We start from the raw sequence: 17,728 nt of genomic DNA on the forward strand, positions 1-17,728 counted from the left end.
TAACAAAAGATACTTTCTTTAAAGTTTTACATTTAATTTAGATCTTTGTGTATAATTACATAGCACCACAATGACACTTAGTAACATTTCAGCACAGCACATAAGACTAGTTATTACGTATGACCGCAGTATAATAGTCTAATCATTATGATAGTGTATAACAACTTCACACATTCTAAATGGGCAGTAAATTCTTTATTAAAGCAGTTCTAGAAAGAAACCTAATATCCAAATGGACTGATAATTGAAACTTGTTGAGCAGCAAAAAAGTATTTGCAAGAGGGCACAATGGTGATTTCCAGTTTCTGGGTCTCTTCCTTTTAAGAATGAACCTGGAACCTTTGTATTTGCAGCCTGGAAAGTTAACCATTAGGCTAACACCAACATGCTATTACACAATATGAACTACTAGTATGCATTCAGAAAATAGTTGATCAGAGAATGAGCTGAGCCTACAAAATCTACAACAGTATTTGAGCACTTGCTTGGAAAAACATCCACAGAGTATTTTTAGACTTTCTGTACACTTGAATAGTGTAAAATAAATAAAATTAGACCAATTGACAGAAGTCACATTTCATTTTTTTTCTTTTTATATATATATATATATATATATCAAAGTGGCACTGTCACTTTGACAATCTCAAAATACCACACAATATGCAAGGAAATGTATTCAATGGTAAGATTTGGAGCTATTTTAGTGACTTAAGCAACATTACATTTTCCAAAATGAGATCTCAAAAAAAGGCACTGCCCCACTGTCCTTTTACAGGGATGCAAACTACTCCCCTTTCAGCTAGTCACATTTTCTGAAGCTAATTTGACCAAATTGTTTGTTAAAATTGTCCTTTCATTTACTCACGCTCATGCCATCCCAAACAAACAAAGATTTTTAGAAGAATATCTCAGCTCTGTAGGTCCATCCAATGCAACTGAATGGTGGCCAAAACTTTGAATTTCCAAAAACTATAAAAGTTAGCATGAAAGTAATCCATATGTCTCCAGTGGTTAAAACGATTTCTTCAGAAGCGATATGATAGGTGTGGGTGAGAAACAGATCAATGTTTATGTCCTTTATATCCATAAATCTCAACTTTCACATTTTTCTTCTTCTTTTTTTTTATTTTTTATTTTTATTTTATTTTATTTTATTTTTTTATTTATTTATTTTTTTGCAATTTGCATTCTTTGTGCATATTGCCACCTACTGGTCGAGCTGGTCAAAGGTGGATATTTATAGGGGAAAAAAAGGATTTAAATATGAATCTGTTGTCACTCACACCTATTATATCACTTCTGAAGATATTCATTTAACCACTGGAGTTTTATGGATTACTTTATGCTGCCTTTATGTGATTTTTGAATGTTCAAAGTTCTGGCCACCATTCACTTGCATTGTATGGACCTACAGAACTGAGATATTCTTCAATATTTGTTTGTCTTCTGAGGAAGAAAGAAAGTCATAAACTGAGAAGGCATGAGGGTGATTAAATGATGAGAGAATTTTCATTTTTGGGTGAACTATCCCTTTAATGTGCCAAAGCCAACAGATCTGCTCTACTTGTTCTTCATGGAGCCAGGCTGTGGTTGTAAATGGGCCTTGATCAGGTAAAAAGTACATAATTCCACTTGGAACAAATGTATTTACTGAAATCATACTGAATCCAGAAAATGCTTTAAAACAACAGATGGACAAGGTTTATAAGAAATGCTACATTGCTGGGATGGTGGGGATAGCTTTGTTCAATGTCCTCAAGAAATAAATTGGTAGTTTTTCAAATATCAGTGTGAAAGTGGCAGGCCTTAAAGGATGGGTTCACTAAAAAATTTAAATGTTGTCATCATTTACTCAGCCTCATGTTGTTCCAAACCTGTATGACTTTCTTCCATTGCACGCAAAAGTAGATGTTAGGCAGAAAGTTAGCCTCCGTAATCATTCACTTTCATTTCATTTTTTCCATACAATGCCAGTGAAAAGTGACTGTCAGTTCCTAACATTCTGCATAACTTCTAATTCTAATTTTGTGTCCAATGGAAGAAAGGAGTCATACTAGATTGGAACACGAGGGTGAGTAAATGATGACAGAATTGTTATTTTTGGAGAACTGTTTTTTAACCTTATAGGTATGTTAGGTCCGGGTTGCTAGGCATGTGGAATAACAGCCAAGTGTAGACCTTTTCCATGTAATTTATGGAGATGTCTGATGACCACTGAGACCTTCATAATAATTAACAGCTTGCATGGCTATGTACCATCGTGTCCTTATGACTCATTTTGGGTGTGTTTATTTTTTTTAGTTAAATGTCACTGGTACGGCTTCCAAGAGCCAGGTCCCCAAGTGTGGAGAAGAAATCTTCCATTTCTTTCTCAAGGAGGCGATTACGATTTTCTGCATCCTCACGAGCCCGTTCAGAGTTCCTAAGTTTGATCTCAAGCATTCGTTTTCTTTTTCTCTCCTGTTCCATCTCTTGCTCGAGTCTCTCCATCTGTGCACAAAGGGCTGCACTTGACTCTTCCAACCTGCAGAGGGCAGAAAAATCGATTTCAAATACCTTGAAAATAAACATTCTCTTCAGAAGAGCTGCACAATTAACGTTACACAGCAAAGTTACTTAAAGCTCAAGTATGTTTTTTCTGTGCCACTAGCATCACCAAACGGAATTGAAAAATACACTTTGTTTTTAAAACAGCTTTCTGAATAAGCCCCACGTCTGCCACTGGTCAAACAAAGTGATAGTCACACCCCCAAATCACGCCATTGGTTGAGTAGCGTTGTTAGGGCGGCTTTAAGCGGTCGCTCAAAACAAACAGAGCAATTTTCATAGCACCACAGAAACGCAGTGCTTGCAATTTTTGAGAAAATTAACCTATAAATGACATTTATAGTTGTCTCTGCATATTAAGCTGGAATAGGAGAAAGTATTTTAACGTAGAAAAAGTTACATACTTCAGCTCTAAGGCCAGTTCACACTGCTCCAACAAATGCCAATAGACAAAAACACTTCAAACATTCTAAAGGTGGCTGTTGTATATGTAATGTTGAGAAACATATCTGTCATGTTCACACTGATCCAACAAACACCAACAAACTTGCGTCTTTGCATGTTGTTGTTCGCCTTTGAAGAGGATGGCTGACAAGAAAGAGGCTGTGGATGAAGCCAAATATGCGTGATTTAATATGTATAAATACAGATGCTTAGTTGAATAAATATGTTTAGCATGTATTCAATGTGACATTAGGCTATAACTTGATTCAGAGAGTTCCATCGGAGAACAGCAATCCAGCAGCAAAAATATTTTAAACATGAGATTGTCCATAAAATGTGTGAAAAGTTTATATTTTTAATCAATGCAGATCTGCATTAAGTGTTTGCATTTTCTGTTTAATTTGACGTCATTTGAGAGATAAAGAATCTGTGTTTTTAATGCGGATGAGAGCGCTTCAGCACACATCTATCTCCGTCCGTGTCTTGATAAAGCCTATTTGTATGTATATTCTCTAAAGGGTGTCATCAACACAAACTGCTGAAACAAGCTAACCAACACTAATATATCATTTTGTTTTTATTTAGAAAGTAACAGAATGCTTTAACAGGTTCGCTACAAAAAATTTGATTAATCGGATTGACCGTGTTTCTCCAGAGACTACTTAGCAGAGACGGGTCACTTCTATTATAATGAATCAGATACATTGGAATGGTCAACAGATATAGAAAGGAAGTCCCGTCTTACAAATAAAAGAGCCAATAACTTTTCACCTGTCAATCAACTCGAGATCGTGCATGTGCATTAGCTATACAATCTGGAAAAAACAATTTTTTTGTAATCTGAGGTAAAGAAGCACAATTTACGATACCAGTGTTGTCAGATTTTACTGCTGATTTTAAAATGTTATTTGATCGTAATCTTGACCAACCATTTTGGAAATTTCGGTCTTTCCCCATTTAAGTAGGTAGCTGCACTTTCATGACTGAAAAAAACGCATAGCTTCCCGGAAGCATTCCAAAGATGGTTGCCAGTGGACTGACTTACTAGAAAGACTTTGGTTTCTCCTGCTTTACCAATGCAGTTGCACCTGTGCGCGTTCATTTTCTATGAGTTGACAGTACCTCATTGTCAGGGCAATGGTTCGCGATGAAGTTAGTTTGCGTCAGAGTTTGTTGGAAAATCATACCAGACTGCTCAAACATTCCAAGACCAGACAAAGGCCAATTAAACAAGATCAATCTGTGAAAACAGACGCCAAGGAACGGCAACAAGGTAAGCACACTGATCCAAATAGGTATAGCTGCAGACCGGAGATCTCCAAATGGGGGCGAAATCGCCAAAAGAGGGTGGGGTTATTCCAGAAGGGGGCAAGGTTACTTCAAAAGGGGGTTGCGCAAACTCCAAAAGAGGGAGTCACTTCCACATAAGGTTAGGTTTAGGTCCCTATCCACCTTATTTTTCAGCAAAACTAGGGCGCTGCTATTATCAACCTTGAATGTGGACCACTTCCGGTATCAGCCACTTCCAGCTATTTTAGCGATACAAAAATTCTACATTATGTAAGGAATAATTGACGACGGACCACTGAATTATTGAAAAATAATGCACACTCAATGTGCCGGAGTAAATTATTCCGCTTATACCACAGTTACCACACCTTAAGACATTGTCAGGGTTTTATCTCAAGACATTTTCTGGTTTTCATCCCTAAAACACTCTTGTGAGTGGAACTACTTTCTTCCACCATGGATTCAGCATCTTGCTTTGATGCAGCTCATGCCTTCGCTGCTAGTTCGAAAACGTCACGTTAGAACTAGCAATGGAGGATGCGCTGTTTTTTCGGCATTGTAGTAACAAGGTAGTGTGTGTGTAAGTGAAAGCGAGGGGGAGGGGTAGCGCCGTGATTTCCATTGTAGCTATGTGAGGCTGATTAGGCAAAATACATTGAAACAAAAAGTTTCACATATTAAAAGTTATTTTGGATAATAGAAACTGTTGTATTGACCAAGTCGCGGGGGGTGCGGATCTATTTGTTCGTCATGAAATGAGTCTCAGTGTGTGTGTGTGTGTGTTTGAGTGTGTGTGTGTGAGTGCGGGGGAGACGAGGGAGCTTTTCAACCAAAATTGAAATAAATGTAGGATATTATAGACATTGTTTGATGTTCTTAACTGATTTACTTTAACTAATGTCTTTGTTTATGGTTATTTTGCTGTGGTAGCATATATACGGTGTGTCTGTGTGTGTGAGAGAGAGAGAGAGAGAGAAAGAGATAGCCCAAGGACGCTTTTCAATCGAAATTAAAATAAATTTAGGATATTATAAACATAGTTTGTCATTCTTATCTGATGTACTTAGCCAGTGTCTTTGTTTTAATTGGTTATTTTGTTGTGGTAGCCTGTAGGGCTCTTTAAAATAACTGAAATAATTTGGCAAAGTGATATGGAACCATTATGCAGTCAAGACCTGGAACTACTTCATAGCTGTGCGTTTACTTGAAAAATAATTGCATGCCTTAGAATGTCCATCAACCAATCAGAATCAAGCATTCAACAGCCCTGTGGTATAATTTTCAATAATTCAGGTCCATCGTCAACATATATAGTTTTACTGTATATCGCATTTTGCCATCGCTTTATCACACTGTTGCACAGGCAGAATGAATGAGAGATCAGTCGCTGACAGAACAGTCCTCCGCGCCATCTGACATGCCTCCACAAACTTCACACCGGGTTCACACATCCTCTGTGAGCGAGGCATGAGCAGCGCGTTTTCGTTTCGGTGCCCATATTAACAGATGACACCATTTACACAGCAAGCGTGAGTCCTGAGGTGAAGCGTCCCAGAAGTGTCTCAGACGCAGCAGTGAGTGGATAGTTTCGGCGTTGAGCCTATTTTTGCCGCATGGCTCACGTTGAGCTCAGTGGCTCTGGGTACAGTACAACACTAAAATAATCAGGAGGTTATTGAAAAGATACAAAAGTAAATCAAAATTATTCAGACCGAACCTATAGTACACTACAATTTATATGTCTGCATGCAAGCAAACTCAATAAAATAAATAAAGAATTAATAAACTGCCGGACCTTTTGCCATTCTGTGTATATAAGTGTACAGTTTAGACACAACATTAACCAATCACAACCAATTGTGACTGCCCGCTGTTGTCCTTGAAGCAGCAATAACCTTAGCTTATTATGACCTTATTAAAGAAAACATTTGGCATAGGACCCCATAGATAACTTTATTTCCTGTGCAGAGGCACTGCTGTTTCTCGCGGAAGAGACGCGGCCAATGTGAACGTCCAACGTGTCCACCCCACCCACGCACCGCTCACGCCACGCTCACGCCACGCTCACGGAGGATGTGTGAACCCGGCGTAACACAACAAGCAGAGAGCAGAAAACCGCTGGGCAAATGCTGCTTTAACTTTCTTTGCACCAAAACTGCATCTTGTTTCATCTTAGCAAATTAGCGGTCAATAACAGGGGTACTTTTACACATTCAGCGGAAATGCAGCCGCTGCTTACTTCCGCATTGCAAAATAAGGTGAATATCTTTGCTGGCGGTTTGGTGCTCCCACCGTTTTTTGAAGCTCTGCCTACAGCTACTGTATATCCTTCTCCACTGATCTGACAAAACCCAACAACTGTGGGATGTTGGTGTTTGTTGGCAGTGTGAACTGGCCTTTACATAACCAGCTGAATAGTGCTTAAATATTGCTATTTGTTTTTAAACATAAATAACTTAAAGGAGAAGTGTGTGATATCTGTGGCACAACTGCACCAAACAGAATTACATTCGTGGTTGTGCGTGACATAACAACATTTGCTGAACCAAATGCCACGAGTTTGAGGTGGGGCTCAATGTTTGTCTCAACAATGGCGAATGGAGGGAGTGTTTGAAACTCTTTGTAGTGCCGCTGGTGGTGAAAAAAATGACACATTTCACCTTTAAATTTTAAGTTATTATAATGGTAAAAATGTATATTGTAGAGATTTTAAGAAAACTAAATATAGTTTTAAGGAGTAATCATTATTTACCTAATGTCGCTCCAAACCTGTATGACTTTCTTCAGTGGAACACAAAAAATGAATAAAAAAAAGTCTTAAAAGGGTTTATTTGTCTTATAATGAAAGTAAATTGTGACTCCAGTCTGTCAAGTTAAAAAAAAAAAAAAAACACCATTAAACAACCGTAAAAACAATTGATATGACTCATGCACTATATTCCAAGTCTTCTGAAGCCATACCATCACTTCATGTGATGAACAGAATAACATTTAAGTCATGAATTTTCACTCTCAAATCAAATCATCAATAAATACAAAATACTTTTACTATGGTTTTATGGTGTTTTTTTGTCCATTTTCGAGCTTGACAGACCAGAGTAACTATTCACTTTCGTTATACTGCAAATAAACCCTGTGATGACTTTTTGAAAATTAACCTTTTGTGTTCCACTGAAGAAAGTAAGTAATACAGGGTTGGAACGACATTAGTGTGAGTATTTGACAGAATTTTAATTTATGAATAAACTATTCCTTTAATGAGTTAAACTGTCCTTGTCATTTGAGAAACAGTAGCCTTACTTCTTAATTCTAGATTCATAAGCTTGTTTCTGCTTCCTCAGTTCTTCTTTCAGCTCCACCACTTCACTGGCCAAGGACGAGGGAATTTCATCAGTGTCTTCATCCACAACTGTAATGACTGGTGTCACGTTCCCATAGTCACTGCAGAGCAGACTGCTTGCGCAGTTCTCCACAGAAATGCTACTGTCCTCTTGTTCATTGGGCTTCACTTCCCCCTCAGTCAGTGCTGTTTCCTGAGTATTTGCCTCTGGCTGTGACCTGTCCTCAGTCTTGGAGTCTGTCCCTAATGGGTCACTTCCTGAGTCTGGGACAGAGATATCACAAGATGAGGTGGACCATGGTGTGCTGTCTGCACTCAGCACACTGCCCAGACTTGACGAAGATGTGACATTGTCATATGTAGACAGTCTCTGAGATGACCCCGATTCCCTAGAGCGTTCTCCAGAGGAGGTGCGTCGTTGTCCCCGCAGTGAGGACAGCCCATTCATAAGCCAATTCCCACTGGAGGCAGTGGATATATCTGCTGTGGAGCCACCGACTTTGGCAGACTGTGGGCGAGGAGAGGAGCCTTTGAAAGAGTACTTCCACCCAGGCAGCGTCTTGGCCTGCTTACTAGGGCTGACAGCTGTCTCTCCCTTTCCCTGAGGCACTGACTTAGAGGTGTAAGGTACCTGGGAGGCATCCAGAGATGAGGCATTACTACTGGTAGGGTTGTCATTGGGACAAGCATTCTTCCTTGTGGGTGAGCAAGTATGGAGGTCCTCCTCAGAGATCCAGTCAACCAGGCTGGACTGCTGATGTTGCTGGCCTTGGACCCTTACCTCCATCTCAGTCTGAGATGTTTCTGAGTCTGTTTCAATATACAGGCGATCATGCTTGCTTATAAGCAAAGTCATGAGATGCTGAACAAGGGAAGTCCCTGTAAAATACATACAAATGTTTTATCAGGCTCATCTGGCTCATCTTATTGCTGTCTGTTTAATGCATTTATTTAGTGTGATTAATTAGATAAAAAATGCATTAAACCAATTAACGTAATTAATCATGCTCCTGACCCGTACGTAAAATTCGTAACAAGGAATGGTCCTTCCATCGAAACAATTCAAGCTTGATTTATCACCTTGACGTTTTTGCCAATCTGTGGCAGTATGGGGCAGTCAGCACGACTCCAGCTGTACAGTCAACGTGCCTTGTCAAACCAACGAGAGTAGGCAGCAAAGCCTTCCGATAACACGCTGTTGCACTCAAAGACAGCTGGACCGAGCAGGGTTTTTGAGACAGGTTTTTCAACATTTTTAAATGACGTTTAACTTGAAACAGCATCCTAAAAAACAGCGCTTATGACTACAGAGTTGCTGAAAACTAGTGAGACGTGGCGCAACCAAAGTGATACTCCAAAAGCGTCCATCTGACACATGAGTACATGTGACTGTGGAGGCAAGGGCGAGGTCGAGCGTTCGTCTGGAAAGAGAGTAAATGGTAAGAGTTCTCACCTGAGATAAATTGTTGGTAATTGCTTGTTTCTGTGTTCGCAGTGAGAGACGGGGGACATAAAAGGGGCCAGACCTCAGAGTGTGTGAGAGAGAGAGAGAGAGAGAGAGAGAGAGAGCCAGACACACAGAGCTGTTTGTGTGTTAGCCGCTGTCGGCTTAGTTAAATTGAAGCTTCACCGTTATGCTTGAGGCAAACGTGTTTTATTTTGTGTTTCAATAAAAAGTGACATTCCTGAGCTGGAATCGCCATCTCCCGCTTCCTCATTGCTTTGAACCAGTTACAGTGACCAACAATGATATGTAAATAAAAGAAACAATATTTTGATTTTAAAGCCACTTTTTGTACTGTCTAAATGCTTTACTTGTCCGCTGCCACAACATTATGTATTATGTAATATTACTTTACATAATGTGGAGGCCTTTCTCAAAAAATATTGATAAATGCAATTAATTTGATTTATTAATCGGCACATAATGTAATTAATTTGATTTAAAAAAACAAAATCGATTGATAGCCCTACTTGTTTTACAAAGCAATGGGTTTGAAAGTACATACCTTCCATAATAGCTACTGGGTCCTCCATTTTAGGACGAAGGATATTTGGTCCAAACACAGTGGCCAAGTTCTGCACGCCCATTTTGTTCTCATTTGAGTGAGACTGCACCTCATCCAGAAATCTAAAAGGTGGAGTTCATTTTGAGCACTGAACCATGAAAACAACTGACAAAAAATTGTCCAAAATTATTATGTTGGACTTACTTGCATATATATTTCAGAAGGTTGAAATTAGCAGCTGGAAGGGTCTTCACTAGCTTGCCTAATTCTTGTATTCCCTGAGTAAACATATGAAATCACTCAAGCAACCACAGAGTCTCCTGGTTAAAAATGAAGTGAAAATATTGATGGTTTTCCTTTTTCATATTTCAGAATGAGAATGACTCAAAGTGTCAGCCTTTCAGAACTTGAAGAGCCTGACTATGTGTGTAATGCAATCTGTAAAATTTCCCCTTTTAGGCTTCAGCTTCACACATAGTCTGCATTTAAGATGTCTTAGAGAGATAGTTCACCAAAAAATAAAAAATCATCATTAACTCACCCAAAATGAAGATTTTTAGAAGAATATTTCAGCTCTGTAGGTCCATAAAATGCAAGCGAATGGTGACCAGACCTTTCAAGCTCCAAAAAGCACATACAGGCAGCATAAAAGTAACCCATAAGACTCCAGTGGTTAAATCTATGTGTTCATAAGTGATGGGAAAAGGTGTGGGAGAGAAACGGATCAATATTTAAGTCCCTTTTAACTATACATTTTTTTACATACTTTGTGAAAGTGGAGATTTATAGTAAAAAAAAAAAAAGGATTGAAATATTGATCTGTTTCTCATCCAAAGGATTTGCATCACTTTAGAAATCATATTAAACCACTGAAATTTTATGAATTACTTTTATGCTGCCTATATGTGATTTTTGGAGCTTCAAAATGCTGGTCACCATTCACTTGCATTGTATGGACCAACAGAGCTGAAATATGCTTCTAATAAATCTTCATTGGTGTTCAGCAGAGGAAAGAAAGTCATACACATCTGGGATGGCATGAGGGTGAGTAAATGATGAGAGAATTTTTGGGTGAACTATCCCTTTAATAGCAGCTGTAAAATATGCAGGAGAAATATTGGCTCATTCTGTATATAACCACTTTCAGCTTTCAGTTTTATGAGCAGGGCTGGTACTAGGATGACATGTTTATGAGCAAACAAACACACATTTTGAGAACATTACCGCTACAATATTTTGTCGTAATACCATCAAACAATTCAATAAAATAAAAATAAAAACAATTGTATCAGTAACTAAGATAGGATATATACATGCAGAGACACACTATGTGGTGGGTCCCACTTAGCAGCTGCGTTCTTTTGATTACATTTAATGATACTAAATGGTTTTCCAAAACTACAAATGTTCACAAGTCCAGCTATTCACCCAAAAGTGTCAGCAGCAAGTGCTCCTTTTTTTTTTTAGCATTTTAAAGTAAAACTACATTGAAAACAAATATAATAACATTATAATTTATTTTATTTTTTTTCTAAAATGTTTCTTTCCACACTGCCTGTATGTTCAGCTGTTTTCTTAATAAAAACCAAATAGTACAGTTCAGTCACTAACCTCCTCCTCATCTTTGGCCAGGAGCTGAGCACAAGTGAGGAAGTCATCATACTTGCAGAAGGGGATGACAGGCTCAGGCAGCTCTCTGAGGTACAGCTTCAGCAGGGAAGCCACAGTGTGGACATCAGTGTTACTATAAATGGTTACTATAGGGTTAGTCTATGAACAGTTTTAGAGACAGTTTATTGGTTCCATGCCAGTGCTTTGAATAGTTTGTACCTGTCAAACTGAGGCTTATCTCCGCAGTCAAAGGCTTCCTGAAGGTCCTTCACGAGGTTGGCTTGCCCTGGCATCCGGAACAGGCCTTCTTCATCAAGTCCCTGTTCCCTGATGAAATCCACACACTGCTCAACCAAGAGAGGGGCGAGGCGAGGACCAAACTTCCTTTCAAACTGGATGGTGTCATCTAAATGCTGCCCAAATATGCCTGTAGAGATGAAGCAATTCATTTGTAATAACTGCAGATTCTTATAAGTTAGCACTAAAATTACGTACTATTGGTATTCCAAAAAAAAAAAAAAAAAAAAAAAAAGATTTTTAGCTGAAAATGTAAGCTAAAATTAAACAATGTTACACAAATTTGATTTAAATTCACTAAACAAATTTGAAAATATAAACTGTACATTATCCACTGATGATGTCGGTAGATTCTGAACTGAAACAAGTGTGTGATAATGCCAATAATTACAAAATGGCCAAATGGTCAATCACTAATAGTTTTACCATGGTGCCATTTTATAATTACAGTGTAGAATAAAAAGTACTGTGTTTTATTATTTTTTTATATTTTTTTAATGCAATTCATAAATAATTAATAAATAGTGATAGTAAATATAACCTTCTTGTTATCATTGCATACCGTCCCACTCATACTACACCTGCAAGTGTCTGACTGGCAGCTAATATACTCCAAACTTCAACGGCAGCGGGTCCATTTGAGTTTACGATAAGGATTCAGTGTGCAGGAATCAGTCTCATCCTTATCCTCAGTATCCTGTCTCTCTAATACTGCTTGTTTACCTCTGATAAAAGTGAACTATTACGCACTATACATTTCACTAACAGCAAAAAAAGACCATAAAGAAAAAAAGTTTCCATGTCATTAAAGTCCTTAACTTGTAAAAAGTCTTTATGTTGATGAAGAAAACCAAATTTAAAATCCAGCTCCTTGACGTCAGAGACATTTTCAATGGTCTCGTCAACGATATGACGGTAAGAAAAACAGGCCTATTTCTTTCACGCCGCTTGAAATATATAATATGTCCTCGTTAAGCTGTTGTTCAGCCTGTTACTGGTCTTTCTTCTATTACAAGTACAAATGGAGACACGTTGCCACATTCATTGAAAGATGAGACATGTTTGACAAGACTTGCTTTATATTTCATGAACTTTCTATAATTATTAACATGTTTGCAATTTAATCTCTGCATAGTGTGCCATCCCTAAACCTTTTATGCTCAGTAATATTTTTGTGAGCTAAGAACATGTTTAGGATTGGTGACAGCATGTTGGAAAAGGCATGGAGTGTCCATGGGTAGAGAAAAGTAATCATAAGGCTTTTTAATTTAGCTTTGGTATAGGGAATTTACATTTTTTACAAGTTTAGTTAACCGGGCATACTGTGGCACATTATTGCAGTTTTAATGTGATAACAGTGCTTGATTCCATCTGGTTTTTACCTCCTCCGAACGGAGCCCATATGACCCGTCTGATGGCCTTCACCCAGTCGTCTATGTCACTTTGGGAGTTGGCCATGAGCAGAAAAGACTCATGACTTATTCCAGCTTTGTCTTTCTCACCAGCTTAAAGAGAAAAGGAAAGAGTGAACGGTCAAGTGATGGTATTTCTTGTGCTAAGAAACTACATTTATATACTACTTAACATGGAGTGGCAGAACATTGTTTATTTGACACAGATTCTCAATATCCCTCTCAATTAATCTTTCTTGAGTGTTTTCATAATTCATACAATTAGCTTTCTCAGTGCATCAAGCATATGGAAAAAATGCTGAAAGGTTACTAGCCTATATAAGGTAACCAGCGGCGGCTGGTCAAAGGAGGTAAGGGTGGCTGAGCCTCCTCAAAAATGTATTCAAAATGTACATTGTTTTAATCAGTTTACCTACTAACATACACAACTCAGATGCCTTTAATGGAAAGATACGTTTTTCTATTTATTTATTGTTTCATGCGTGGAAGACAGGTGAGTTTAAATTACTGTATGAATCGGTATGAATGCCAGAGGAGGCTGCTAATGGCATAAAGTCTCCTCTAATTAGTAAACTGACCAATCAAAATGGATATTCAAATGGAGCAACGTCATATGCTTCCATTCAAAAAGCCTCCAAAAAATGCCAAGCGGAAAATGAAAATTTGCCTCCTGTGTTCATAACCAATCATTAGCAGAGTTAACCATTCAAGCCAATCAGCTTTCAGTATCATGTGTATGCTTCATCATGCCTGCTTGTGGATAACGCGAAGAGAAACTCTCAAAATATCAATGGAATAAAAGTTATTGGAAGATCTAAAAAACATGTGAAAGACTGAACGACTTGATCATATATATATTTGATGCAAAAAAGTGATGTACACGAATGACTGCACTGTTGTACACGAATGACTGCACTGCAAAGGACCCCGCTGTCAAGCTCCTGAAGTTTGCAGACAACACCACGGTCATCGGCCTCATCTGCGACAGTGACAAGTCTGCATACAGACCAGACAAGTCAACCCCCCCCCCCCCCCCCCCACCCCCCCACCCACCACCATCCTGAACAGCACTGTTGCAGCAGTGGAGTCATTCAGGTTCCTGGGCTCTGTCATCTCTCAGGACCTGAAGTGGGATACCCACATAAACTCCATTGTGAAGAAGGCTCAGCAGAGGTTGTACTTCCTTCGCCAGCTGAGGAAGTTCAACCTGCCACAGGAGCTGCTGACACAGTTCTACTCAGCCGTCACTGAGTCTGTCCTGTGTACATCTATAACTGTCTGGTTTGGTTCAGCCACCAAATAAGACAGAAGGAAACTACAACGGACAGTCAGCACTGCTGAGAGGATTATTTGTGCCCCCCTGCCCACCCCACTGGGCTCCCAATATCTTTGCTGGCGGTTTGGAGCTCCCACCCCTTTTTGGAGCTCTCCCTGCAGCTATATTCTTCACATGTATATGAACAATGGAGTGCACATGCAGAATTGTGAATTTCTGTGAGGTGCATTAATTACCATTAGATAGTGCTGCTGTAAAGACACTTTCACACATGCACAATTTATGAATCCAGGGTTTTTAGCATCAAACTGTGTTTCACTACTTTTGCCATCCTTCTGCCCTTCATTGTCTGAGCAGTTGAACACCTCACAAATAAACACCTCACAGAAACTTCAAATAACCATGCACAACCTTTTCTAAACAGTTTTTATAACTGGTGGACAGTTTGTAACATGAAAGGGAAACAAATCACAATTACTTCAGTTCTTAGCCTTACAATGATAAAGGAATGACTAAAAGGAATAACACATGAGGAGATAAGTGTTCACAGCAGTCTCGCTTGAACTGACAAAATGAAGTACTGATGCAATTAAGATAAATAAGACAATTAGACACAGTAAGACATCCAAAGCTAACGCTCTCCCACAGAGTGGAAGCTGAGTCTAAAACAAAATGAGCACCCCTTCACACCATGGCATGGCATTCTGTTTAAGGCTGTCAAATTAAAAATCTAAATTCGAATTTGTCAAATTTAAGAAAAGAAAAAGAAAAAAGCACATCGAATGCTAGAACTGTGCATTCGAATTTTGGATGTGTACCAAGCACTGACGATGACTTCAGACCAATCGCATTCTTGCTTGAAAAAAGGCCAGATGCAGCGCAACAAATACAGTTTAACAGAACACTGGAGTCTTAATTGTAGAAATTAGAATTTAGTTTCTCAGCCCTCTTGACAGCCCTAATTTTGTTAGCATTCACGTCTCTCTAGGAAGTGTCAGAATGTGCTGACCTTGTAGGAAGGAAAAAGATAAATAAACCTGAGTAACCGCTATCTGATGAATTATGAGATTTTTATTTTTTTAAAATAACATAGCATGTTTATTTAAGCATGGAATGCAGGCTCAATTGAGCAAAGGCACGTATTTTATACACAAACACATGCACCTATGTATACACATTTTGTATTGTGTATTGATTATGCACCATGTAGCCTAATTATGTACAGGACTGGAAAAGATTATCTTCAGTTGACCTTTGGAGACATATCAGGAGCAGAAGTGATTATGCTCCTAAATAACCTCAACTGACAGACTTCACATAGCAGGCAATCACAACATAAAAAATATAGCTGCAAGCCGCAATTACGGGGCCAGGCACACAAATGGCAAACATTTAGATTGAATATAGAATTCTGGTGATAATTTTAAGCAGAGTGGTGAAAAAAGACATTTGTTTTATTACTTAGTGTTGTACAAATGCTTATAACTTTTGACCAATAGGTGGCGCTGTCACCAAATTGATATGGTATTGAAAGGGCTCGGTCATAAAAAAAAAAAAGTTTCATGTCAACACACCAAAAGGTTCCAGAGATACAGCCTCAGATCCTTATTGGCATTTTGCCATTAAATTCTTTTATGCGTAAAACGATAACGGTTTGGTCTATCAGAAAGATTTTCTTAACTTTTTGTCATGATTTCAAAATTTGACTTACGTTCTTGGAGGAGTTCGAAAAAGTAGGTTACATATTAAATTAAAAATGGTGGACAGAAAGTATGCCCAACCATGGCAAATTTGGTACTGACGTACTTGGCAAGACCATGGAAGCTAACAACACAAGTCTCATGACAATAGGCCAAATTAATCACAAGTTATAAGCATTTATTTGTATCTTTTGACCTAGTGTTTCCCATTAATTACCTAGACTGTGGCGGCCCGCCGTCTAATTTGTCCCGTCACAGTTTCATAATGAACCGAATATATTTTTACACTTCTCATAATAACGTAAAAGATCTCTAACGTTGTGTTTTGAGCCATTGCTTTGGCAAAGCATCTCTCACTCCCAGTCAGTCAGCACCCCTCCCAGCCCCACCAACTCCTGCTGTACGCGCATCTGCTCACACACACACTAGAACCACCTGCAGGGCTCAAGATTAACGCTTGTCCGGAGCGTTATACATTATACAAGCAGCCTGATATGTCAGTAATGGAAAAAATAGCATTATTTGCAATATAGCCTAAGCCTGTGTCACTTATTACAAACTGGGCATGAAATTCGGCGGGGGATTGCGCACAATGTTTCCCGCTTTCTATCGGAATATTAGTAACAGCACGACTGATCAGTGCTACTGCTTCTCTCACAGCATTCCGTAGCTCATTGCATGTGTTGAGTTTAGAGTGGGCACGCAATGAGCAGCGCGCTGTCGCATTTTTGCTGAACTTCAACCTGTTAATTCGACATGCAAATATCTTTACACCTATATAAAAAGAGTGATCTCAATAAACAAGTGACACAATTAAGCTTTCGCTTCTGTTTATGAACAACGAAGAAGACTATAGTGCTACACGTGACACTGGAGTGATCTGATTTTGCCTCAACACATCGTGTGGCTCATATTACAGCACCTATCACACCATATCATGGGAAAGGAAGAAATAGCAAAAAATGCTTTGTGAACCACTGAACCACTGCTGGGTAAAGAGAAATGCTTAAAACATACAACTTCACCCTTAAACACCTGTTACATCTCTCATCTCCATCTCTCTAGAGCTCCATCTGACAATACAGGTATTTTTTCTGCCAACTGAATTATGTAAGTAGGACTATGTACTTTTGGTGTATTATGTCAACTTTAGTCTGAGCAGTGAGCACTGACTTGAACTCTTAAAGGGATAGTTGACCCAAAAATTTAAATATTGTCATAACTTACCTAATATATCACAAACCCATATGACATTCATTCTTTCATCCATGGACCACAAAAGGAGATGTTAGGCAGAATGTTAGTCTCAGTCACCATTCACTTTCATTGTATGGAAAAAGATGAATGAAAGTGAATGGTGACTGGGGCGAATATTCTACCTTTAAATTTCTCACTTCTGTGGGCTTGGAACAACATGAGGTCAAGTAATCATGACAATTTTAATAACCTGTTATTTGATTTGCCAAGAACAAGTTGGTACATGATTATATCACGTCTTGCTGAGAAACAAGTGACTGAATATGAATATTGATGAGAAAACTGCTTCTGAAAACAAATATATTTATAGCACAGTTGAAAAAAATGCCCTTTTTTCTCTCCAGACAAGTTAACATTTTTACTCGGACAAGTGAATTGTCCAATTTACTTGTCCGAAGGACAAGCACATGACGATCCTTAATGTCAAGCCCTGCACCTGGCTGCATCCAAGACACCAAGGTATTTTGAGGACACAACATAATTTGAGGTAAGTAACGTTAACTAATGTTACAGTATCCACTGCAGTTATCCACTAACACAATTTT

At 38.6% G+C, this 17,728-nt stretch overlaps 1 protein-coding gene across 2 annotated transcripts in view; it reads right to left on the minus strand.

Moving 5' to 3' along the window:
• Nucleotides 1-48: 48 nt before the first annotated feature.
• The window catches only part of LOC127423092 (rho GTPase-activating protein 22-like), a 39,190-nt gene continuing 21,510 nt past the window's right edge, over nt 49-17,728 (minus strand). The window contains exons 4-10 of one of the 2 annotated variants that reach the window (XM_051667136.1): nt 12,921-13,043; nt 11,461-11,668; nt 11,242-11,374; nt 9,835-9,908; nt 9,631-9,752; nt 7,582-8,500; nt 49-2,524 (exon numbers count right to left, since the gene is read on the minus strand). In XM_051667136.1, the coding sequence (XP_051523096.1) occupies nt 2,302-2,524; nt 7,582-8,500; nt 9,631-9,752; nt 9,835-9,908; nt 11,242-11,374; nt 11,461-11,668; nt 12,921-13,043 (1,802 nt within the window). In that variant the 3' untranslated portion in view covers nt 49-2,301. Of the gene's footprint in view, nt 2,525-7,581; nt 9,909-11,241; nt 11,375-11,460; nt 11,700-12,894; nt 13,044-17,728 lie in introns of those variants that run through there. The other variant, XM_051667137.1, reaches the window with a different exon arrangement.

This window comes from Myxocyprinus asiaticus, chromosome 32, assembly GCF_019703515.2.
Source record: "Myxocyprinus asiaticus isolate MX2 ecotype Aquarium Trade chromosome 32, UBuf_Myxa_2, whole genome shotgun sequence".
In the NCBI taxonomy this organism is placed as follows: domain Eukaryota; kingdom Metazoa; phylum Chordata; class Actinopteri; order Cypriniformes; family Catostomidae; genus Myxocyprinus; species Myxocyprinus asiaticus.